This window comes from Lepus europaeus, chromosome 7 (assembly GCF_033115175.1).
Source record: "Lepus europaeus isolate LE1 chromosome 7, mLepTim1.pri, whole genome shotgun sequence".
Lineage (NCBI taxonomy): Eukaryota > Metazoa > Chordata > Mammalia > Lagomorpha > Leporidae > Lepus > Lepus europaeus.
Window position 1 is genome coordinate 6968728 of NC_084833.1, and position 23651 is coordinate 6992378.

Here is a 23651-nt window from a genome sequence, read left to right on the forward strand (position 1 = left end):
GGACTCAGCCCGTGCCGGCTAGGCTAGGAGGGTGCTGGGATTCAGTCCGTGCTTTGTGATCCTGGACCAGCTCTATCACCCCTGGGCTCCTGATCCAGCCTCTCTCCCGCAGTGGCCTGGGCTCTGCAGGGGAGCTGGGGGCTCACCCGCTCTGAGGCCAGGACCTACTACGGCAAGGGGCCAGTACCAAGCCCGGGACCCTGCGGCGGGGAGGGGCAGCCCCCATCCCATTCACAGCCCACCAGAGGCCATGCACACCTCCTTGTCTTGCAGTACCCACCCCAGATCCCAAAAAGGGGCATCAGCGGGGCTCAGGGGAGTCCCCCTCCCATGAGGCCCAGGGCCCTTGGCTGGCCTGTCCTCCCGGGGGATGGTGAGAGGGGGCGGCAGCCACCAGAGGCCTGGGGGGCAGCTTTAGCTCCTCTGTCAGCTGGGGGCAGGGGCGCACCGCCCCACACTGCCCCGCAAAGCCTCTGCGGAGAGGAAGAGGAAGCGGGGCTGCTGCAGGCGCCCTGGGAAGGCTGGGCTGGCTGCCGCCCCGGGCTCCGCACACCTCCAAGCTCAGGCCACCTCCTGTCGGCTCGGGCAGCCCCACCCTGCCCTGGGTGGCCTCAGGTACCCTGACTCACATCCTGCTGCCCTGCCTAATTGCCCCCCTTCCCAGGGCGGTAACCCAGGGGCCCTGCTCTGAGACTCCACCCACCCACCAGGCTTCGAGCTCCCCGGGGCAGGGCTTGGCCCTACAGGACTCTGGGAGAGAAGATGAGGAGGCTGGACAAAGGCAGGGAAGGGAGAGGAGAGGGCGTGAGGGTCGTGGTGGCCGCACCCACTGTCCCCAGCTTGCCACCCCTCTCCCCACCCCTGGAGACGCCCTCTGCAGCTGTTTCTGGGCCGGGCCGGGCTGGGCCGAGCCGCTGTGTCCCCGCTGTGTCCCTGGCACCTCGAGGCTCCAAGATACAGCCAACAGACACGGGGCAGGACTTATCTTTATTCTTATGCCTCCACTGTGTCCCAGGGAAGGCTCAGAGGTCGGCCCAGGACACGGTCCCCAGGGAGTGGTGGGCCTTGGCTCCCCGCCTGGCCCGGGCAGGGGGTTCTCCTGCCCACTCCTTCCAGTCCCCTCGTGCTGGGGGATCCTCCGGAGACCGCCACCTCAGTGCGGGCCGCGAGGCCGGGCCAGGGCCCCAGACGTCCCCCCTGCCCACAGGCTCACCCCAGCTCCGTCCCGGGACCCCCACTTGGGCCGTGGCGGGCTGGAGAGCCCACGCCTCCTTGTCCGAGTGCTCTCCTCGCGCGCCCAGTGTGGACGGGCTCCCCTGGCTCTTGGGCTGCCTGGGGTCCCCCGCGACACACCAGTGGCCAGCAGGTGGCCCTGCCAAGCTCCGGGGCCCCACGGCGTCACTGGCTGAGGGAAGGGGTGAGGGGGTGCTTCTCCGGGTCCTGCTCCTCGAGGCCTGCAAGGCGAGGCTCTGCTCAGGAGGGTCCCCAGGGCCACAGCCTGCCACCCTCCACCCCCACCTCCTCAACTCCGCGGCCCCCACCGCCTCGCCAGTCCCCCAGCGCACCAGGCCCTTCCTCAGCTGTCCCCACCAGGTCTCTGCTCCCAGCCCCACCCAGCACTCAGGTCCCCTCCCCTTGCTCTCCTCCCTGAGCCCAGTCACCGTCGCCTCCCAGTATTCCAGGTACCAGCCGGCGAGAGGCAGGGGTCTGAACCCACATGTGCTGTGGGTGCCATGGCCTCTGGCCCTCAAGGACTCAGTGTGAAGGAGCTCCCTGGGGACTCCCCACACTGGCCACCTGCTGAGTAGCCAAGCCCCGCCTTCACCATGCACCTGACCCCCTCCCTGCTGCTTCTGACGTGGGGCAGGCGTTCGGCCACTTGGGATGTCCCCGCTCTGCTCCCAACCCCAGCTCCCCTGCACCCTGGGAGGGGGTCAGCAGCCTTGGCTCAAGTAGCTGGGTCCCTGTCCCCAGACTGGGAAACCACGATGGGGCTCCAGACTCCTGGCCTTGGCCTGGCCCGGCCCCCCGGCCATTGTGGGCATCTGGGGAGTGATGGGAGACCTTCAGTGTCCGTATACCTGACTGTCTTTTTCCAATAAATAACATTTTTAGGGGCCCGCTTTGTGGGATAGCGGGTAAAGCCACCATCTATGAAGCCAGCATCCCATGTGGGTGCTGGTTCAATTCCCGGCTGCTCCACTTCCGGTCCAGCTCCCTGCTAATGTGTCTGGGAAGGCAGTGGAAGATGGCCAAAGTGCTTGGGCCCCTGCACTCACACAGGAGACTGGGAAGAAGCTTCTGGCTTCAGCCTGGCCCAGCCCCAGCCCTTACAGCCTTTGGGGAGTGAACCAGGCGATGGAAGGCCCTTCTTTCTGTCTGTCTGTCTCTCACTCTGAATTTCAGATGCATGCATGCATACATAAAATGTTTAAAAGAAAACCTCACACGTCGACCTGCGTGTTTCCACGGGACAGCGCTGCTACAGACAATCATGGTTTTGACTCCTGCTGTTTACCATCGCCTCCCCCGGCTGGCACTGCCCGGCCCTTGGCAAAGGAGTGTCGGAGGTCTGCGGGGGTCCCAGGGGCCACGTACCCCCGCTCCTGCCCAGGATCCACTCACCCTCGTGGCTGCCATCTGCCTTGTGTTCCTGGAGGGTCTCAACGGAGCCTTCCCAACCCACGCCACATCCTGGGGGACACAAAACAGCCACTGGAGCCACAGGACGGGACGCCTCTTCCCCAGTGGGCCACAGGGAGGCAGGGCCGGCGGGGGCTGCGGCCCTGGTCCCTCACCTTTGCCATGGGCGCTGGGCGCCCCCAGGGGGCCCGGCCGGCGCTGTCGGAATCGCTGCCGGGGGGTGTCCCCGGGGCTGAACGACTCAGAGCTTCGCCCCACGGGAAACCGCGAGCTAAGTTTCCTTCGCTGCCCACCTGCCAGGGTCTCATCCCGCAGGCAAAGGGAGCTCTGGGCCCGGCGCATGGGTGCTGGTGAGCGCGACACTGTGAGAGGCACACATGGGAGGCGTCAGGGAGCTGGGGGTGTGGCTGGCCCGGCAGAGGGCAGAGCGGGGGCTGGGGGGCGGGTGGCCACAGGAGGCTGGGCCCTGGGCTGGTTCTGACTCTCACTCTAGCAATGTACCTCCCCCACCCCAATCCCTGCCTCAGTTTCCTTAGCTGCTGCCCAGGACAAAGGACCTCCCCCTAAAGTTCCCCGTGGCTCCAGGTCCCAGGACCACTGCGGAGGGAGAACAGGATGGGTGGCAGCACAGGCGGGAGGGAGGGGCCCTCACAGGGCCCAGGGCAGAGAGCAGCCAAAAGCAGCAGGGTTGGCTGGGGGCACTCGGCGAGAAAGCCAGTGGGGGCGCACGTGCAGGCCGGGCAAGAAGACAGGTGCCAAGGCGGTGGTGGGGATACGGGGGAGAGACCTCCTGGTCACCTGGCCCCCAGACCCACCTGTCCCATCCGCCTCCCTGCCCTCGGGGAGCTCCGTCTCCAGGGGGCCTCCCAGGCTCTCGGTGCTGCCAGCCCCATCGGCCCCCAGGCGCAGCCCCCCTTGGGGGCCCCCCTCCCGCCGGGGCCGCATCAGCCTCTTCACCTTGTCTGCCAGCCAGCTGCCCTTCCTGGGGCAAGAGGGCACAAGATGGGGGTGGGGGAGGGCGGGGAGGAAGGAGAGAGAGGAGGCTCATGTTGGGGAACGGCAGAGTCCAGGCCAACCCTCATGAGGCCTGCACTGGAGCTGGGCCGGGGGTCAGAGGGCAGAACAGGGCCCCGCCCCAGGGAGGAGGGGCCTCACTTGGCGCGGGGCAGGGGCCCGGGCTCCAGCACGCGGTACTGGTCCATGATCTTCTCCACCAGCTTCTGCTTCTCCCGGCGCAGGGCATTCAGCTGGTCCCTGTGGGAGAGGGGACAGGGCAAGGTGGACATGAGACCTGGCAAGGTGCCGGGCAGGAGCGAGGCCTGGGTCACAGTAGGTACGCACAGGCACACCTGCCACGGGTGAAGCCGCGCACGGGTGGTCGGCTCCACTGCTTCAGCCAGGACCTCCCCGGGGGGCTCCCCATGACCAGCCCCCCCAGGACCTCCCCAGGACCCCCCCCCCCCGTGACCAGCCCCCCCCGCCAGGACCTCCCCAGGGCCCCTCCCCATGACCAGCCCCCACCAGGACCTCCCCAGGGCCCCCCGTGACCAGCCCCCCCAGGACCTCCCCAGGACCCCCCCCGTGACCAGCCTCCCCCAGGACCTCCCCGGGGCTCCCCATGACTAGCCCCCACCAGGACCGCCCCGGGCCCCCATGACCAGCCCGGCGACCGGCGGCCCGCTCACAGGTACTCGCGCTGCTCGCGGTGCAGGTGGTCACGGCTCTCCAGGCTCCGCTCTAGAAGCTGCCTGTTCTCCCGGCTCAGGGCCTGCACCTCGGCCAGCAGCTGCCGGTTCTCCTCCTCCTGGGCGCTCCGCAGCTCCGTCAGCAGCTGGCAGGCGGGCGGCACGGGTCAGGGTGGAGTGGGGCGCCCGTGGCCTGGGTCTGCCCCTGCCTGGTCGCCCTGCACCCTGGGACGCACCTCGCACTGTGTGCTCAGCCGGCAGGCACTCAGGTCCAGCTGCTGGTTGGACTCCCGCAGCTGCTGGCTCTGTGCTTCCAGCTGCGCCCGCTCCAGCTCCAGCCGCGCCAGGCGGCCCCGCAGCTCCCCGCGCTCGCCCTGCAGCTCCCCCCGCTCCCGGGACACCTCGGCCAGCAGCAGCTGAGCCCTGCGGAGGCACGGATGGCTGCACTCCGGGGGCCTGGGCAGGACCCGCGGGGACAGGGACAGGGGCCTGGTGACTTCCCGCCCCCTGGCCGAGGGGAAGGGGAAGGGGAAGGGGAAGGGCGGGCGGCCGGCGGGAGGTACCTCTCGTGCTCGCTCTGCAGCCTCCGCAGTTCCTCCTCCAGGTCCCGCTGCCGATGCCCATCCTGCATCAGGCGCTCCCGCTCCGCCAGCAGAGCCACCTCCTGCGCCTCCACGTGGGCCCGCTGGGCCTGCAGCTGCTCGTGCCTGGGAGGGAGGAGAGCGAGAGGGCTGCAGGAGCCTGGGGGCCTTGTGCGGCAGCTGCACGGCCTGGACCCGGGCATTGGTCACCTCCTAAGCAGAGCCCCCCATGCCCGCTGCCCAGGCCAAGCCAGCTGCTCCGACAGTGGAGTCGTCCCGGGGATGTGCTGGGTGGTCGGTGCCCGGCGGCAGACCTCCTGGGGAGCCAGGTCGGCATGTGGGGGCGGCTCACCGGCCCTGCAGCTCCCGGTGGGCCAGCTCCAGTGCCCGCATGTTGGCCTTGAGGTCCCGGTGCCGCACCAGAAGCCCCTCCAGCTCCGTCTCCTGCCGCCGCTGCAGCTGGGCCAGCGCCTCGTGGTCCCGAAGCAGGGCCTGCTGCTGCCCACGGGTCTCCTCCTGGGACCGCCGCGCCGCCCGCACCTCCTCCTCCAGCACGCCCAGCTTCCGGTGCAGCTCCTGGCCCTGGGTCTCCAGCACGGACTTCTCGGCCTGGGGCAAAGCAAGGAGGCAGAGCTGGGAGGCGGGAAAGGACAGGGCCAGAGGCAGAGGGCAGAGGGCAGTGCAAGAAGAAGCCGTGGGAGAGGCTGGAGGGTGATGGGGGGGCGGGCAGCAGGCCACTGCAGGCCAGGGCAGAGAGGGGAAGGCACGGCCATGGTTGAGCGCTGGCAGGCCACGGAGAGGCGGGCAGGAGGCTCAGGGCACGGAGGGGACACATGGGGCCGGGCCCGCCAGCTGTGGAGGAGGGGCTGCGATGATGAGGCCATGGTGCCCAGTGAGGAGCCGGGGCTGGGAGGAAGGGTGCCGAAGGGTCAGAGGTCAAGGGTAAGTGGGACCAGGGAAGAAGGCAGGGAGCCGGGGTAAGCAAAGGGGCACGAAACCAAACCAAAGGGCGGGAGCAGCGGGAAGCGGCGGGGACAGGGCCGGGACAGGGCCGGGGACAGGGCCGGGGACAGGGCCGGGGACAGGGCTGGGACAGGGCCGGGCCAGTGCAGGGCCGCGCGGGAGCCGCCCACCTGCAGGCGGCTGCTGTGCTCCTGGGCCTGCTGGCTCTGCAGCAGCAGCTCCTGGGCGCGGCTCTGCAGGCTGCCCAGCTGCCCCTCCAGGTGCTGCAGCTGCCCCTGCAGGGCCACCTTCTCGGCCACCAGCGTCGCGTTCTGCCAGGAAGGGGCGGTGAGCAGGGGCCCGGAGGCGTGGGGGCCCCGCCTGGCCCGGCCCAGCCCCCACCGCGGTCCGGCACTCACGCTGCGCTCCACCTCGATCAGCCGCCCGCTCTGGGTCGCCGCATCCCAAGGCTCCTTTGGGCCCAGCCCCGGCGGGCCCTGGCGCAGCTGCAAAGGAGAGGGTGCAGCGGGGTCACGCGGCTCAGCCGTGGCACGGGGACCCAGGGCAGGGGACGCTGCGCTCTCTGCGGAGCCTCAGAAAAATCCAACACCAGCAACAGAGCTCGCCAGGAAGTAGAGGAGCCAGGAAGTAGGGGAGCCAGGTCGGCAGAGGATCCGTCCGTCCGTCCGTCGAGTGAGGAGGCGGACCAGGCCCCGCGGGGCCTCACAGCCACCTGGCCCCCAGCACGGTGCTCCCTCCGACAGCCCCCAGCGGCTTGGGAGGCAGAAGCGCGGGGCCCGGCCCGGCCTGGCCTCACCTGGAACAGCTCCTCTTCCAGCCGCAGGGCCCTGGCCTTGAGCTCCATCAGCGCCTCCTCCTTGCTGGTGGCCGCCGCCTGCAGCTCAGCTTCCAGCCGCTGCTCCAGGCCCTGGTACCTGCCGGCAGAGGCCTTGGCACCCAGCCCCACCTGCACCCCCGGCCGCCCGGCCATGGCCACCGGGGGGGGGCGGCCCCCACCTCTGCTGCTGGGTCTGCTGTTCCTGCAGAAACTCCTGGCGCTCCAGAGCCGCCCGCTCCAGCTCCCGCTGCAGGCTCTCCAGCCGGGCGCCCAGCTCCTGGCCGCGCACCACGGCCTTCTCCAGCTCCTGCGGGCAGGCAGGGTGGGCTCAGGGTGCGGCCCGAGGGAGCGGGCCAGCAGGCTTCCTGCCCCTGCCCTGCCCCCCTGGGTCTGGTACCTCTCACCCCCCGGGCCTCAATGACCTTATCTGTAAAATGGGAACTAAGCCTGCAGGCTCTGCAGGGCGGGGCTGTGTGGCTGTGCACAGGGAAGGAAGCCCCTGGGCAGGCGTCTTCACCTGTCTGAGTCCGTAGTTTGTCACGGACACGGTGCCGGGGGCACGTGCCCTGCGGACTGCCATGTGAGAGCAGGAGGGGCCCGGCCCAGGGTCACAGGGTGCTGTTGGGCCAGGAACTTGAGTCTCCCCGGGCCTAACCACAGTGAAGGCCGGGGGGGTGGGGTGGGGGGGGCAGGTCAAGATGCTGCCAGCCAGGGCCCAAGGTCTTTGGCGGTTGGGCCGCACCAAGTAGGCAGGAGGTGGGAGGCCGGAGGGAGGTAGACCAAACCATTCTGCCATGCAGGGGCCCAGCTGGGAGGAAGCCCCGGGCAGGGCCGCAGAGGCCGGCCGCCTGCCACATCCCGAAAGCCTCTGTGGCTGCAATGAGCATCCTGACTTAGCCCAGGCCTCGCCCTGGGGCCCTGCACCTCCTAGTGCCCGTGGCCGGGGCCTCTCGCCAGAAAACTACAAGTCCCATGAGGCACTGCTGCCTGGCGGCTGCAGGCCATGATATCCCGACATCAGGGGTAGGAGAGGGGCAGTGCAAAGGAAGGCGGAGGGGCCCAGAGCCCGGCCCGCCCTCCCAGTGCCCGCTCCACCCAGCACATGTGGGCAATCCCAGCGGCCCGTGTTCCCGGGCCTCCCAAAAGCCAGTCACCTCCACCTGTGCCACACCCAGGAAGCACCAGGAAGTGCTCCAACCAGGAAACCTCGCAAAATTCCCCTTCTCCCTCGGGTTCTTCTGCCCGCCCGGCCCCAGAGCTGCCTCTTCTGGCCCGACAGCCCCCCACCCCACTCTGTCTTGTCTTCTGGAGTCCCCGCTCTGTGAGGGGGCCCTGTGAGGTGCCAGGCACCCCAGCCCTGCAGGCTCCGGCAGGGCAGTGCAGTTACTATTCTGCTTCTGCACGTGGGAATCAGAGAGGTGAAGTCACTCGCCCTGAGCCACACAGCTGAGAAGTGAACTCTGGGCTCGCCTTGCTCACACCCTGTAGATCAGACGCCACACCATGCCCCGCCTACCGCTCTCCTGCCCCCCCAGCCCCTCCCTGGGGTCACCCCCCCAACAGTGCCTCCCCCACCCCTTGCCACCCTGAGCAAGCACAGCCTCCCCTCTGAATGTCAGTGCCCTGGTCTGCACAGGAAGCCGTGCCGTTCAGCTGCACGGCCCGGCACAGCCCGGCACGGCCCCCCGCCGCACGGCCCCGCTGGCCTGGACACTCCCCTGCACCGGTGCCGGCCTCTGCTCCCCTGAGGCGGACCTGACCAAACCCTCCGGCGGCTCCCACGCGCGGGAGGAGCTTGGGTGCTGCCTAGGAGGCACCTGCTCAGCCCCCACCCTCTCCTCTCCGCCACCTCGCACTCCACACGGCCTCTCCCGCTGCCCCCAAACTCCTGCCTGAGCCTGCACCCTCTCTCCTCCTCCAGGAAGCCTCCCCTGACCACACCCAGTCTCCATCCAGGGGGCTCGCTGCACTGCCCTGCCTCCACCCCAGCTGTGAGCGCCAGGCCCCCAGCACGTGCCACAGCTGCCCGTAAAACACACCGGAACGGATGAATGAATGGGCTCCCAGGCCTTCTCTCCCCTCTGTCCCCATTCCCACCTGTCAGCCTCGCCTGCCGCCAAGCCCACCGCACAGCCTCCTGACGGCCACAGACCCACCTCCACCAAGGCAACCCCACACAGGTCTGTGCGCACCCCCTGGGCCAAGCTGCCCCCTCCCCCGACTCCTCCCAAGCCCTGAACATCTGGAGGGCAGTGCAGGCCTCGCACAGGCTGTGCCCTTGGCACCAACTCCCTTCCCCAGCTCGTGAGACCCCACCCTGAAGCCTCCTTGCCCCCCACCCCCGTTGTGCAGGGGCGGCCCCGGGGTGGAGGGGAGCAAACCGCCACAGCCAGAGCATCGGGACCACACCCAGCACGCCCCACCAGAGACTACACACGCAGCACAGCGGCCCAGGCCAGGCACTGCCTCGGAAGGCCGGAGTGGCCTTGGTGCTTCCGTCTCCGGAGCCAGCTCAGTGCCGGGCACTCAGGGCGAGCCCAGCCCCCGCCGGGAGCCCCGACCTACCTCGCCCAGGGCCTGCTTCTCCCGGCGCGCCCTCTCAGCCTCCTCCAGGTGCCGGCGGCCCTCGCTCTCCAGCGCCTGCAGCCGCTCCTCGGCAGCCTCGGCCCGGGCCCGCAGCCGGGGCCCCTCGCGCTCCCACTGCCTGCGCTCGCGGCCCGCTGCCGCCAGCGCCTCAGCCAGCGCGTCCCGCTCCCGGGCCGCGGCCTCCAGCTCCCGGCCGGCTGCCTCCACCGCCTCCCGCAGCCGGGCCAGCTCTTGGGCCCGGGTCTCTGCCTCCCGATGGGCTTCGGCCTCTGCCCTCTGCACTCGAGCCAGCTCCTCGGAGAGGCGGGCGGCCTCTGCGCCCCGGGCCTCCAGCCTCCGGCTCTGGGCCTCCAGCTCAGCCCCGAGGGCCACGGCCTCTCTCCTCAATCGCGCCACCTCCTCCCTGAGGGCCTCCTTCTCCGGGACACCGCTGGCCAGGACCCCCGCTGGGACCGGCTCCTCCGCAGTCCGGGCCTCAGGAGCTGCTTCCGACTTCCACTGTGGCTTTGGCTGAGCCGGGTCCCCAGCCGTCCCCACCGGCCTCTGTCCGAGCTCTCTGGCCTCTGTCTGCTGTTGGGGCAGCTCCAGGCCCCCTCCTGGGGTCTCGGGCGCCTTGGGGTGCACTTGGAGGCAGAGCTCCGAGGGTCCTGGCTGGTGTTCAGGGCCCTCCTGCCCCAGCCCGGGGACCAAAGCCTCTGACTGCCCCCCAGGACCCTCCCTCTCCCCGGGTTCTCCCCCTGCCAGGCACTGTGTCTGACTCCGCACTCCTGGATCCTGGGGTGAGGCCGTGGAGGGGGGCGTCCAGAGCGGGGCCCCACGGCCAGCCTTCTCCGGGGCCTCCTGTGTCTCTACAACAGGCTCTGACTCTCGGGGGGCCTGGGGAGCAGTGGCAGCCACCTGCGGGGGCCTCTCCACCCCCTGCGGCCCGGAATCGGAAGCCTGGGGACGCTCAGCTGAGTCTGATGCCGGGGGAGCCAAGTCCGAGGCCCCGGGGTCTTCATCCCCGACCTGGGGGCTGGGGACCGAGGCCGGGACCAGCAGCGTGGAGTCCTCACTCTGCTTCTCCAGCAGGGGGTGCTGAGGGCACAGGAGAGGCAGGTGTCAGAGGCAGGGGAGGGCGGACCAGGCAGGAGAGTGGAGAGTGGGGCAGGGCTCACCTGGCCGCCCGGCAGCGCCCGCAGCAGGTCCCGCAGCTCCCGGTTCTCCCGCTCCAGAGCCCGCAGCCGCCCGGCCTCCACCTCCCGCACCTCCTCCTGCAGGGAGGGCAGCGGCCCTGGTAGGGGTCCTGGGGGTGTGGGGCGAGGTCAGGACCCCTCCCACCCTTCCTGGTTCCCACCCCTGCCCCCCGGGGCCTGGGGAAAGGGGTGAAGCCGGCGCCCCAGCCCTTGTCCTGCCCCCCCCCCGCTCACCGTCCCCGGCCTGGGGAAAGGGGTGAAGCCGGCGCCCCAGCCCTTGCCCCCCCCCTCACCGTCCCCGGGGGAGTCGGGGGGCGGCTCCAGGCTCCGCTGCAGCTCCAGCTCCAGCTCCAGGTTCTCCTCCACCAGCTGCTCCATCTGATGCCGCAGAGAACCCAGCTCCTGGGGGCGGCCAGGGTCAGACCTGCGTGGCCCGAGAGCCACAGAGGTCCCGGGGGTCCCGCAGGAAGCCTCACAGGGCGGGGGAGGGGGGGCACCGGTCAACCCAGGCCGGGTCACCGTGGCAGCCTCACCCCGTGGGCCTCGCCCAGCCGGGCCCGCAGCAGCAGGTTCTCTCGCTGGGTCTCGTGGAGCCGCGCACAGCGCTCCCGCGCGGCCTCCAGCTGCTCCTCCAGCAGCGCCTTGGACGCCTCCAGGGCCCCTGAGAGCGCCCGCTCCTCCTGCCCGGACCGCAGGGAGACCCGGTAAAGCGATGAGTGGGCGCCGCGGCCAGGGGGTCCCACCCCCTCCCCCGCCCAACCCATCTCCAAGCCCCTCTTCCGCTCTCCAAGTGCTCGCCCCTCTCTCGGGGGTCTCTCCAGGTACCGCTTCCCCAGCAGCTGACCACGCCCCTCTCCCCGCAGGCCCCGCCCCCACTCTGCCGTCCCTGCGGTGAGGGTCTTGCTCCAGCCCCGCCTGCCCTGCCCCGGGGCCCACCCCCTTGCCCCGGCCTGACCTGACCAGCCCAGCCCTCCGCTCCACCTGTGCCATCCTCAGAGGCCCCTCCCCACGGTTGCGGGTTTCTCCCAGTCGGGCCCGGCAGCCCCCGCACCTCCAGCCGGCCCTGGCAGGCCTCGGCCGCCTGCAGCCGCTCCCGACAGCGCCGCAGCTCCTCTTGCAGGCGGGGCAGGCGGCCCGCGCGTTCCCGCAGCGCCTCGGCCTCCTCGCGGTACAGCTGGGCCCGCTTGGCCTGCCCCGACAGCGCCTGAGTCTGGGCCAGACGTGGAGCTGGGACCGGCCAGCCTCCGGCGGGGCGGCAGGGGCGGGTAGGGACCCTGGGGCTCCGCTGGGCCAAGGCAGTGGGACGGGGTGGGGGGCCTCTGAGCGCACCTCCTGGCGGAGTCTTCGAATCTCAGCCTCCGTGCCCTGCAGCTCGGCCTGGGAGTCCAGCAGCAGCTCGGCCTTCTCCTCCCTGCGGGGAAGGGGCTCTCCCGGTGTCTGGGGGACCACGTCCCAGGCCGGACGCCTCCTGTCTCCCCCGGGGACTGGGGTCCATGCAGGCCCACCCTGCCCCTCACCCCCAGGTACCCCGCCAGCCCTGGGTACTCACAGCTCCTGCCGGAGGCGGCGCAGCTGGGCCTTGGCGTTGGCCAGCTGCAGGGCCAGGTGGTGGGAGGGTTCCTGGGCCGGAGCCCTGGCCGGAGCCTCCAGGGGCAGGGGGGCCAGCTGTCGCTCCAGCAGCAGGTCAGCCAGCCGCTGCGGGAGGTCAGGGAGCGGGGGTCAGGAGTAATCCAGCCCACCCTGCCCACGTCCGCCCCCACACCACAAGATGGGTGGTTGTGACAGTCCTGCTGGCCCAAGACCCAGACCCCAAACCTACACCTTTCAACATCGAGTCCGCCCCATACCTGGGCCCCCAGGTCACGCTCCCGAGCCAGCCTGGCCAGTGTCCCCAGCAGGCTCCGGGTCAGCGTCTCCAGGTCCGGAGCTGTCAGCTCCCCAGGCTCCGGCCCAGCCAGCGCCAGCACCATGCCTGCCCCGGGCTGGGTCACCTGGGGGACACGGGGGCTCGGTCAGGCAGAAGGGTGGTGAGGGTGTCCCTGGGGAGGCTGGGCCCATCCCAGGCTGTCGCCGCCTCGGTACCTCCTGAATGGCAATGGCCAGCTCGCTCTGGACGTCCAGGCTGAGGCCCCGGATGTGCCGGATGAAGAGCTCCCGGTGTTCACACTGCAGGGTGACAGGGGGCGGCGAGGCTGGCGCGGCCCCCTCCCCCGCACCAGAGCGGCCGGCCCTCCCCTCTGGAGCTCACCTGCACAGATGCCCCTAGCAGGAGCCTCAGGATGGCTTCCAGCTCCTCCACTGCCTCCTCTGTGGACACGGGCCACACGGGGTTAAGGGGGGCTTGGGGGCTGAGGCAGGGGGCGTCAGGGGTGGAGAGTACCTGAGAGGGGGTCCAGCGCCAGCGTCTGGAGGTCGGGGGGCCCAGACAGGATCAGCAGCTGCAGCTCCTCCTGCAGGAGGGCCCGGCAGGTGAGAGGGGCTCCCGGGGGCGGGGCGCCGCGGCTCCCCTCCCCCTGCAGACCCCTCACCTGGTAGAACTCCCGCAGCCGGCTCCACAGCTGGCTCAGGCTGCACAGCCGCCGGGCCGTCGGGCTGTCGTGGCCCGGGATCACTAGAGGCCGCCCCCGGGAGCTGGGGGCACTGCGGGCACACGTGGCCTTGGGTGGGAGGTGGGAGAGACCCCGCCTGCCCTGGGTCTCCCTCCTCAGACCCCTCCCGGCCTCGCCCCCGGCCTGGTGCCCCTTACATGACGCCCAGCACCCGGAGGAGCAGGGCACCGTCACAGAGACGCAGGAACCTCCTCTCGGGGCAAAGGGGCCCCTCTTCCTCCTCCTCCTCCTCTTCTCCCTCCAGCTCCTCCGCCTCTCCCACCAGCCCCGCCAGTCCCAGTGCCTGTGCGGGGCAGAGAGGGGTCAGCTGGGCCTGGGGGGCGCCCCCACTGGCAGCGGCCCGGGACCCCCCTGACCTGCCCCAGTTTTCCCCGGGCACCGCCCCTCCCCAAGCCTGAACGCCTTCGGTCTCAGGCTGCCGGCTCCAGCCCCCTCACCGCAGCCCCCAGGGACATGGCCACCACCACAGCGAGTCCGCCCCTCCCCCCAGCCTCCCCACAGCCCCAAGGCGGCCCTGGCTGCTGCTCACTTCCCCTCCCCAGCCCGCCGCCACCTGCCCCTCACCCAGGTGGCCAGGCTCCCACTCAGGAAGTCCCCGAGCCGGGGCCCCCTGCATCCCTCCATGCCAGGTCAGGGTGTCGTCCAGCTGTGGCGGCTACACCTGCCTGGAGAGGAAGAGGAAGTCCCCGGCGGGGGGATCCCGGGCCCAGCCACAGACACCCTGCAGCTTCCTCCTTCCGGGTCGGGGCGGGCCAGCGCACCCCCAGAGTCCCACCGCAGCCCCCGGCCCCCACCGCCTCCCAGTGCACGCTACAGAGCCGGCCCGGCCCCAGCCCTCTTGGCCCCGCTGTGGTGACGGGCAAGTGCTTCTCTCTGGGCCTCGGCTTCCCAGCTTGAAACCAGAGGGGACAACCTCAACCTGGCCCCCTCCAGGGCCTCAGAAGGTGCGCCGGGCACCCACACGCCAGGCCCCACTCTGGGGAGACTCCTTGCCTTTGACCTCGACATCTCCCACCCGCTCCCCCCTGTGAAGCCTGCCTCTGATGCCGCCTCCCCCAGAAAGCCCTCTGTGAACTCCAGGCGGACGTGAGCGCCCCTCCTCTGGCCCCATCACACCCCCTGCTCTGCCCACAGCGGCCTGAGACAGGGGCATGGGCCTCTGTTTCCATCTGTAATGCAAGCAGGTTGGCTGTCAGCCCCAGAGAGAGCAGCACGAAGCCGTGACCAAGAGCAGGTGCCGCAGAGAGAACAGAGCCGGGGCACGGGGGGACGTCCCCGTTCCCCACCCTGTGCTGGACGCTGCGTGGGATGCTGGGACATAGTAAAAGGTCACCCAGCCCCCGCCTCCACAGGGGAACAGCACCCTGGGGAGACAGCCGCCCTGAGCACCCGACTGAAAACCTAGTCTCACAGCAGGTGCTGGGAAGCGGCTGGTGGGAGGAGGCCTGCGGCCGGGGATGGCAGGGTGAACTAGGCAAAGCGCCAGAGGAGGAAGCGCATCTGAGGAGTGGGAACAGAATGTGCAAGGGCCCGAGGCCACGAGGCGAGGTCAGCATTGAGATCAGAAATGATTCGTCTTCTACCTGTTCCCGGGCACTCTGTGTCTCGTAGTTAACCGCTCCAGGCCGAGTGCTTGCTGACCGACTGCCTGGCTGCCGTCCTGACCCGGTTGTCCGGGCCAGCACATGTCGACAGCCCCAGCGGCAAAATCCCACAGGCAAGCGTGGAGTACCCAGTTCCCGTGGGACCCAAATGGTGGGAGTCCCTCCAGGGTGGGGGACCAGGCTGGTCAGCAACATGGCCGAAACAGGGCAGGGCCCGCTGGCAGCTGGTTCTGCAAGGGTGCAGAGCTGCCCCGGGACCTCCTGGCTGCTTGCGGGAGGGCTGCTCGGAGGAGGAGGCGGAGGTGGCAGGGAAATCCGCCAACAGCATGGCTGTCCGTCAGACAGGTGCGCAGGTGAACCAGTGAGTGGAAGACTTTCTCTCTCCTCTGCCTCTGCCTCTGTAACTCTACCTTTCAAATAAATAAACCTGGGGCCCCGGGGCCAAGGTGGGATTGCCAGCAGAGCAGCACCCACAGCTTCTCACTCCCTCGAAACTTCTGGAAACGGGAATTGGTGCCTGTGACACTCAGGAGGGTTCTGTGGGCCTTCATTCCCCAGCCAGCCTCTGGTATGGTCATGACCATCAGCGTGAGCGACGCCAAGGTCCACCCAGACAGGGCCCTCAGCAACGCTCACACCCACCTGCAGCCCCCCTCCCCCTGGAGAACCCAGCCTCAGCCGCCTGGGACGGGAGAGGGCTTCCTGGGCTGCTACACGTGCCAGGCAGAAGGCGAGCAAAGGTGGGACCCCACGAAGCCTTGGCTAGGGCTGAGTGAGGCGTTCAGAGTGGGGACAAGGATGGGATGGAATCTGCGGCTTTACCGAACACACGGGAACGGTACCGGTCCACCTGCCCTTCCCCGCCCTCTCTGCCCTGTGATTAGGTTTAGAGCCTCTCGGAATTTTTCTCTTATCACCAGGAATTCCTCCGGAGAGCCTGCTCCAGGCTGGCCCGGCAGGTCTGCCCAGATCAGCCAAGTGCACTGACTTAAGGCTCCCCGCTGGCTCCCGGCTGGCCACCGAGCGCGCGCACACACACACACACACACACCCGTCTTGCTCAATATCCCTGAGCCACACCCTTCCTGGGGCTTCGGAGGCGGGGGCTGTGTCACCGATTGCTCTCACATCTGTCACTCCAGACAAGCTTGGCTGCACTTGTCAGCGGCTGCAGGGAGGGGCGAGGCGGGGAGGGGCTCCCTGGCCTGCTGACGCTGACGTCCCGGGATGCCCAGGCTCGATTCCCTGCAGAGGGGCGTTCAGCAGAGCCTGTCGGGGGTCCGGTTCCCCCAGTTAGATTTTTCCCTTTGGAAACCGCTTCAGACACCTGTGCCTGACAGCAATGCCAAGGGTGCCCCGGGGAGTAGAGGGAGGCTCCAGGCTCCCACTCTTCCCTCCGACCCCCCACCCCCCACCCCCATCCTGTCCCACGGTCGCCTGCTTTTTCTTCCTGAGCCCGGGGAGGGGAGCGTGGAGCAAGCATCGCAGCCCGGCACAGGGCAGGCACCTTCCTGGCCTCGCAATGCATTTTGCAACACTTGTTTCTGTTCTATACCAGCAACCTGGGCCTCTCTAACAGCTGCTTTCCTGGAAATGGTCTTCTGCTGATTCCTTTTTATTTAGTTATTTTGAAAGGAGGGGGGACAGATCTTCCATCCTCTGGTCCACTCCCCGAAATGGCTACAACGGCCAGTGCTGGGTCAGGCCAAAACCAGGAGCCAGAGCTTCGCCCAGGTCGCCCATGTGGGTTCAGAGGCTCAAGCACTTGGGCCATCCTCTGCTGCTTTCCCAGGTGCAATAGCAGAGAGCTGGATCAGAAGTGGAGCAGCTGGGACTCGAACCGGTGCCCACACAGGATGCCGGCACTGCAGGCTGCGGTTTAACCGGCCGCGCTGCAGAGTGAGCCCCTGACAAAGATTTCCCAGCGGGCATCTTTGGCTGTTCCGGCAGGGATAGTGACCCTTTCTCAGATGTTTTTTCCCGGTAGCCTGAAGAGGGGGCTCGGTCTCCACTGCCCCACAGCGTGGGGACCTGGGAGGCGGGCAAGGAGCAGAGACAGACAGACGGACAACTGCACGGCACAGCCGACCACTGCCTGCGGCCTGCGCTCGCCTCGCTCACGGCCCAGCCTCCCCGGCTGCCCAGGGAACCCATTCCCCACCCCCTTCTCTTCTGGTTTAGAATTTTCTGGACAGTCCTGGTCCATCCCAAAGGGACCTGGGGCTTGAGGGGCAGCAAGAGGCTAGGGAGTGGGGGTGGTGGGGGCAGTGGGGGCGGTTGGGCCCGGACCAGCAAAAGCCAGGACCCCCCTCCCACCCCGATCCTCGGCTGGGTCACAGAGAGTTTTTTCTCTCTAATCAGACGCTTTGAGGCCCCAGGATCAACAAATAAAAACAAAGAGGCAGGCTTGGAGGTGGGGGGTCTTCTGGGCACCTGCAGGTTCCCACCCACCAGCTGGGGGAGGAACTGGGGGATTTGGAGCAGGACGGGACAGAAATGCCCAATGGAGTGGCCCAGAGGAGCTGTCCAGGCGGGGGGGGCAGTGGGAAGCCAGAACCACAGAGGGAGGGCAGGGCGTCTGCCCCGTGTGCCCAGGGTCCCAGCCACCGTCCCTGCCACCTGCCACCTGCCACCTGCCACCTGCCACCTGGGGAGCTCTGCCTTCCCACCCCCCCAGGGCACCCCACGCTCTGCCCTTCTGGAGCCTCTAAGCGGCGCTGGCGCCCAGGCCCCTGTCTTCCCCCTCTGAGTGGCCCAGCACTGAGCCATCACTCAGACACCAGCTGCCCTGCTCCCAACCTCCAGTGGCTTCTCCCTGCACGTTGAGTCAAGTGCAAGGCCCTGTAGGGGGCCAGTACTGTGGCACAGTGGGTAAAGCTGCCGCCTGCAGTGCCGGCATCCCATATGGATGCTGGTTCGAGTCCTGGCTGCTCCACTTCCAATCCAGCTCTCTGCCATGGCCTGGGAAAGCAGTAGAAGATGGCCCAAGTGCTTGGACCCTGCACCCACATGGGAGACCCAGAAGAAGCTCCTGGCTTCAGATCAGCTCCGGCCATTGCAGCCACCTAGGGATTGAATCAGCAGATGAAAGACCTCTCTCTCTCTCTCTCTCTCTCTCTCTCTCTCTCTCTCTGTAACTCTACCTTTCAAATAAATTAATTAATTAAAAAAAAAAAAGGCCCCGTAGAGAGAGGCCCCAGCTTAGCTCCAGACCTCATCCCCCCCCCACCGCCCACACAGGCCACACGAGTCCCTCGGTCTCCCTCTGACCACTGGCAACTTTGCACCTGCTGTTCCCTCAGCCTGGAACACCTCTCTGTCCCCCTGCCCACATGTATGAACACACATGCACACATTGCACACGGACACACACAGGTACCCTGCTGGCCTCGCCCACCTGCCCCTTCCTTGCACAGGGCAAGACCCCTGCCCTTATCCCACCTGCGTCTGCGCTGACCACCTTGCCCGCCCCGGCTAGCACAGGGACCAGCGTGAAGAGGGGCTAAGCCCTTGCTCAAGGCCACACAGCCTGGACGCGGTGGAGCCAGCTCACGGAAGGCAGCCGCATTAGTGCTTAAAGAGACGAATTCCAGTTCTGAGATGGGGAAACAGAGTCCAAGGGCAACGGGGTCATGGCGGCAGCTGAGGGTAAACCCCAGTCCTCGGGCTCGGGGAGCCCCCTGGGCCCTGAACCCCCTCCCCCACCTTCACCCCCCACCACTGCTCCCAGCCAACCCCATGGCTGCCTGGGGACAGCAAGGCCGGAGCCTGGCCCCCAACTGCCCAGCAAGGCAAGACCCAGCCTCACACAACCTCTACACCTGGGAAAATAGATGCAGAAGACAGAGCTCAGGCCGGACCGGCGCGAGCACAGACGTGGCCCCCAGCCCAGGCGGCCTCCCCCGGCGGCAGTTCCCGGCCCCGAGATACCCCAGAGGCTTCCACCCCGCACTCGGGCCTGTGGGAACACGCACCACAGTAGAAGCCCGGGAGGAACTGAAACGGATCCACGTGTCCCGAGCCGGCCCAGACACGCACCGTCCGCCACGGGAGCCCAGCCGGGCGAAGGCGCAGCCGCGGCCCCGTCTCTGTCCTCACTCAGCCTCCTCGCCTTTGGGCCCTCGTGCAGGCTGTTCCCGCCTCCTGGAACACCCTTCCCGCCTCCGGTCACCGGGTCGCGGCTACTCAGCCGAAGCGAGAAGGCACTCACTCCCTCCCGCAGCCCACGGGGGCAGGCGGAGTGGTGGGCGGGGTGCCCTGTGATTCCACCCCAGCCACTGCCCTCGCCCCTGCACTAGACCGTGAGTGCATTGAGGGGAGACCGCCTGGCTCAGAGAGGGGAGGCAGTGCACGTGGCCGAGAGGCCCCTGGGGGTGCGGGACCCCTGCGCGCTGGACACGGCCGCCTCGGTCCCTCGGCCACTGCCACAGGCGGGCCATTTGTGAGGGAGAGGTTTGCTTTGCATCTCAGCTCTGATCCAGGGTCGGGGGCCGCGTGTGGTGGGGGTCTTCTTGCTGGCGGATTCCGCAGGAAGCTGGGAAAGAGACCGGCGGTGGGGGGTGGGGTGTGTGTGTGCAGCTGGCGGTGTGGCCTTAGCAGGTTAGGCCACGGCTTGCCATGCCTGTGTCCCGTGTCACAGCACTGATGAGGCCCAGCTGCTCCGGTCTGAGGCCAGCTCCTCTCAATGCACCTGGGAAGACGGCTGGCGGATCCCGCACCCGTGTGGGAGGCCAGGGTGGAGCCCCCGGCTCCTGGCTTCAGCCTGGCCCAACCTGGCTGTAAATCAGCAGATGGAAGATTCTCTCTCTCTCTCTCTCTCTCTCTCTCTCTCTCTCTCCCTCTCGTCTCCCTGTCGCTCTGCCTTTCAATCGAATAAATAAATCTTTGAAAGAAACCAAGGCAGGGAGTGCCCCCAGAGGCTCAGCCAAACTGGTGTTTACGCCAAACCTCTCCTCTCACTAACTCATTAACCCTGCATTGCAGAAATGGATTCAGAGCGTAGCCCTAGTCACCTTTGTTAATTAAAAATAACTTCCTGTCTTACTTGGAAGGCCGGGAGACACGAGAGAAAGACGAAGAGACGGACAGAGATCATCCGTATTCCGGTTCACTCCCTAGAAGCCCACAGCAGCCAGGGCCGTGCCAGGCCGGAGCCAGGGGCCAGGAATGCAGTCCGGGTCTCCCACATGGGTGGCAGGGACGCACATTCTTGGGCTGCCCCCGGGCTGTGGTCAGCAGGACACTGGGCTCAGAAGCAGAGCCTGGACTGGAACCAGCCCCTCCAACGCGGGATGCGGGCGCCCCACGGGTGTCAGCCACTCTGCCGAACGCCCCCTGCCAAAGACTGCTTGAAGGCGCCGCCCTCAGTACCGCCTGCTTCAACATGAGTTCCAGGGGTGCTCACCGTGCTCAGACCACAGCAGCGCCGACCCCCGACGTGCGCCAGCTCTGCTCAGCCGACAGAGGAACCTGCCGGCTCAGCCTCCACCTGCGACGCCAGCACCCACACGAGGGCCAGCTCCCCAAAATGGCCGCAATGACCAGGACTGAGCCAGGCCGAAGCCAGGAGCCAGGAGCTTCTTCTGGGTCTCCCACGCAGGTGCAGGGGCCAGGGACTTGGGCCATCCTCCACGGCTATCTCAGGCACATTAGCGAGGAGCTAGATCAGAAGTAGAACAGCCGGGACTCGAACCAACACCCACATGGGACGCCAGTGCTGCAGGCAGTGGCTTAGCCTGCTATGCCACAGTGCAGTCCTTGAATTGCGCACTTTTAAGGGGTAGATTTTGTGAAACTGGAATTGTGTGTCAGTTGGAAAAATCTTTCTTTGGTGCCGCTGAACAGGGTCCACACGTGGACTAGCTCGGAGAAGGGACCGGGAACCAGGCCCCGCTGTCCTCAGGAAAAGCGGCTGACTTGGGGGAGGGCGGGGCCCTGTGGGCGGTGAACATCACCTGGGGGCTGAAGTGGGACCCACAGGCCAGGGGCTGGGGTGACTGTGGAGGTGGAGGTCGCAGGAAAAGGGCACGGAGGCCTGGCAAGAGGCCACTGGAGGCCGGCGCCGCGGCTCACTAGGCTAATCCTTCTCCTGTAGCGCCGGCACACCGGGTTCTAGTCCCGGTCGGGGCACCGATCCTGTCCCGGTTGCCCCTCTTCCAGGCCAGCTCTCTGCTATGGCCCGGGAGTGCAGTGGAGGATGGCCCAAGTGCTTGGGCCCTGCACCCCATGGGAGACCAGGAGAAGCACCTGGCTCCTGGCTTCGGATCAGCGCGGTGCGCCGGCCGCAGCGGCCATTGGAGGGTGAACCAACAACAAAGGAAGACCTTTCTCTCTGTCTCTCTCACTGTCCACTCTGCCTGTCAAAAAAAAAAAAAAAAAAAGAGGCCATTGGGGACACCAGGACCCACAGGGACCTGGGGCAGTCCACGCCTGCCCCCTCCAAAGCTGACGGGGAAAGCAGGGAGGGGACCCCACTTCCTGGAGGCCACGGAGTCCCCGACGTTCCTGTCTCCGAGGTGGCCCCGCCATTCACCCGACCCCGGCTTCCTGGGATGGAAACAGCTTTCTTCCGGCTCCTGGCTCCCGAGCCTCAGGGTCAGGCGCCGACACGGGGGCGGGGGGCGGGGGGCGGCAGTGGCGGGAGAGAGCCCACTGGGCTTTTGTTGATTTTTAAAGATTTGCTTATCGATTTATTTGAAGGGCAGAGTGGTGGGGTCCGGGGAGAGACAGAGGAAGAGAGATCTTCCATCTGCTGGTTCACTCCCCAAATGGCCACAACAGCCAGGGCTGGACCAGGCCAACGCCAGGAGCCTGGAACTCCATCCGGGTGTCCCACGTGGGTGCAGGGACCCAAGCACTCGGGCCATTGTCACTGCCTTCCCCGGAGCATTCGCAGGGAGCTGGATGGGAAGCAGAGGCGCTGGGACTTGAACTAAAACTGCAAAATGGGCGTGCGGGCGTCTCCGGCCGCGCCGCAGCGCGTCCCCTGCTCGGGCTTCTCTAAGCAGCCTGTGGTCAGCACCACCTTCTGAGGTCACAGGGCCCGTGACCCAGGAGCTCCCAGAGGCCCTGCCCCAGACAACCACGGTGCGGAGAGTTCCCGCCTCTCTGTGCCATCCGCAGGGCGGAGTCGGGAGCCGTGTCCTGTTCAGGCCCCGCAGCCCCGTGTGGCGCACCCTGCGCGTCTGTCCGTCCGGCGTCCTTCCTCCCTCCCTCTCCTCTGGTGACAGAACTCCTGGTCTCCGTGTTACACAGCAGCCGGGCGCGAGCTCAGCAGCCCCCGGCCTCCCCTGCACTGTGGCGCCCACGCGACGTGGTTGTGTCCCATGACTGCAAGGAGAAGGGAGATTCCACGGACGCCCCTGACCTGAGGCTGCCGCTTCAGCGACCCGGAAAATTCTAGAAGGAAGCAGCCCATACGTTTCCCATCGTGTGCCTTTCTGAGTGGCTCCACGGGCTCTCCACTCCGTCCCGCCCGGGCCGGGGGTCACCCCTTGGTTCGGTTCCGCACCCGTCCACAGAGGCGCTGCCCGCCCACCGCTCAGAGGCGCCATCTTGGGTGCACCCTGAACACAGCGCGGGCTCCGCGGCCTCACTCCATGTAATAACGGCCCCAGGCACAGGAGCAGGGATGTTGGCGATTTTACTGCAGCTCCGGGTGTTGTTCTAATTGCTCCATTTTATTGCCAGTTACTGTTGTTAACCTCTGAACCTGCCTGATTTATACACTGCACCTGTCTAGGAAGAAATGTGGTGCACACAAGGCATCCACCAGAGGCCCGGGACTCACCTGCTATGGGGAAGGGGAACTGTTACTGCACGGCGGCTTCCAGGAAACCTTAAAATACAGCCGGCCAGGAGCCAGCACCATGGCGCAGGGGGCTAACCTGCAACACCGGCTTCCACGTGAGCGCCAGCTCCAGCGGGGCTGCCCCGGTTCTGATCCAGCTCCTGGATAACGAACCTGGGGAGCAGCAGAAGATGGCCAAGTGCTTGGGCCCCTGCACCCTTGCAGGAGACCTGGATGAATTTCCTGTCTCCTGACTTTGGCTTGGTCCAGTCCTGGCCATTGCAGCCATTTGGGGGAGTGAACCAGCAAATAGAAGGTTTTCTCTCTCTCTCTCTCTCTCTCTCTCTCTCTCTCACCCTGCCTTTTCAATAAATACATAAGTAAATCTTTAAAAATACAGTTGGGGGTGTCGGTGTCATGGTGTAGCAGGTTAAGCTACCATCTGCAATGCCGACCGTTTCAAAATCCGGCTGCTCCACTTCTGACCCAGCTCCCTGCTAATGCACCTGGGAAGGCAGCAGAAGATGACCAAGTGCTTGGGCCCCTGCACCCGCGTGGGAGACATGAAAGAAGCTCCTGGCTCCTGGCTTTGGCCTGGCACAGCCCTGGCTGTTGCAGCCATTTGAGGAGTGAACGAGCAGATGGAAGAATGATCTGTCTCTTTCTCTCTCTCTCTGTAATTCTGCCTTTCAAATAAATAAAAATAAATCATATATATATATATATATATTAGATACAGTTGGGGGACTGGTATTGTGGTATAGCAGGTAAAGCTGCCACCTGCGGGCTGGCATCCCATAATGGGTGCTGGTTTGAGTCCCGGCCGCTCCCCTTCTGAACCAGCCCCCTCCTGGTGGTCTGGGAGGACCGGGGAGGGTGGCCCAGGAATTCGAGCCCTGGCTCCTGGCTCCAGCCTCTTCCTGTCCTGGCTGCTGCAGTCATTTGGGGAGTGAACCAGCAGGTGGGCTCTCTCTCTCATGCTCTAAATTCAAATAAATAAATCTTTTTTAATGGAATAATTTACTTGTAAACAATACTGATCTTATTTTATTCAGATGTATTTATCTATTTGAGAAGCAGAGCTACAGAGAGAGAGAATCTTCCATCCACTGGTTCTCTCCCACGTAGGCGGCAGGCACCCGAGTACTTGGGTCAGCAGCCACTGCTTTCCCAGGCAGGTGACCGGAAACCGAGCAGTG

The 23651-nt window shown here is 67.0% G+C and overlaps 1 protein-coding gene across 1 annotated transcript; it reads right to left on the reverse strand.

Annotated features, from left to right (window-relative positions):
- Positions 1–1398: 1398 nt before the first annotated feature.
- Positions 1399–13683, reverse strand: CCDC88B (coiled-coil domain containing 88B). The gene is made up of 27 exons (XM_062197795.1): positions 13624–13683; positions 13197–13342; positions 12979–13090; positions 12831–12900; positions 12699–12757; positions 12533–12616; positions 12298–12441; positions 12000–12145; positions 11780–11861; positions 11502–11660; positions 10984–11130; positions 10744–10852; positions 10433–10560; positions 9255–10352; positions 6869–6996; positions 6669–6786; positions 6271–6357; positions 6043–6183; positions 5262–5518; positions 4892–5035; positions 4565–4751; positions 4329–4474; positions 3799–3897; positions 3459–3625; positions 2799–3005; positions 2626–2694; positions 1399–1454 (listed from the first exon to the last, which is right to left on the reverse strand). The coding sequence occupies exons 1-27, from the start codon at positions 13681–13683 to the stop codon at positions 1399–1401; spliced, it is 4350 nt and encodes a 1449-aa protein (XP_062053779.1).
- Positions 13684–23651: the final 9968 nt, after the last annotated feature.

Bases quoted from the DNA above. Each gene is read 5' to 3' on its own strand.
- CCDC88B (XM_062197795.1), bottom strand. From the start codon at position 13,683: ATGGAGGGATGCAGGGGGCCCCGGCTCGGGGACTTCCTGAGTGGGAGC. The intron at 11,862-11,999 runs GTGAGTACCCAG...CCTTCCCCGCAG, and splicing joins CGCCGCCTCCGGCAGGAGCT to GGAGGAGAAGGCCGAGCTGC. The intron at 10,853-10,983 runs GTGAGGCTGCCA...GGCCGCCCCCAG, and splicing joins GGCTGGGCGAGGCCCACGGG to GAGCTGGGTTCTCTGCGGCA.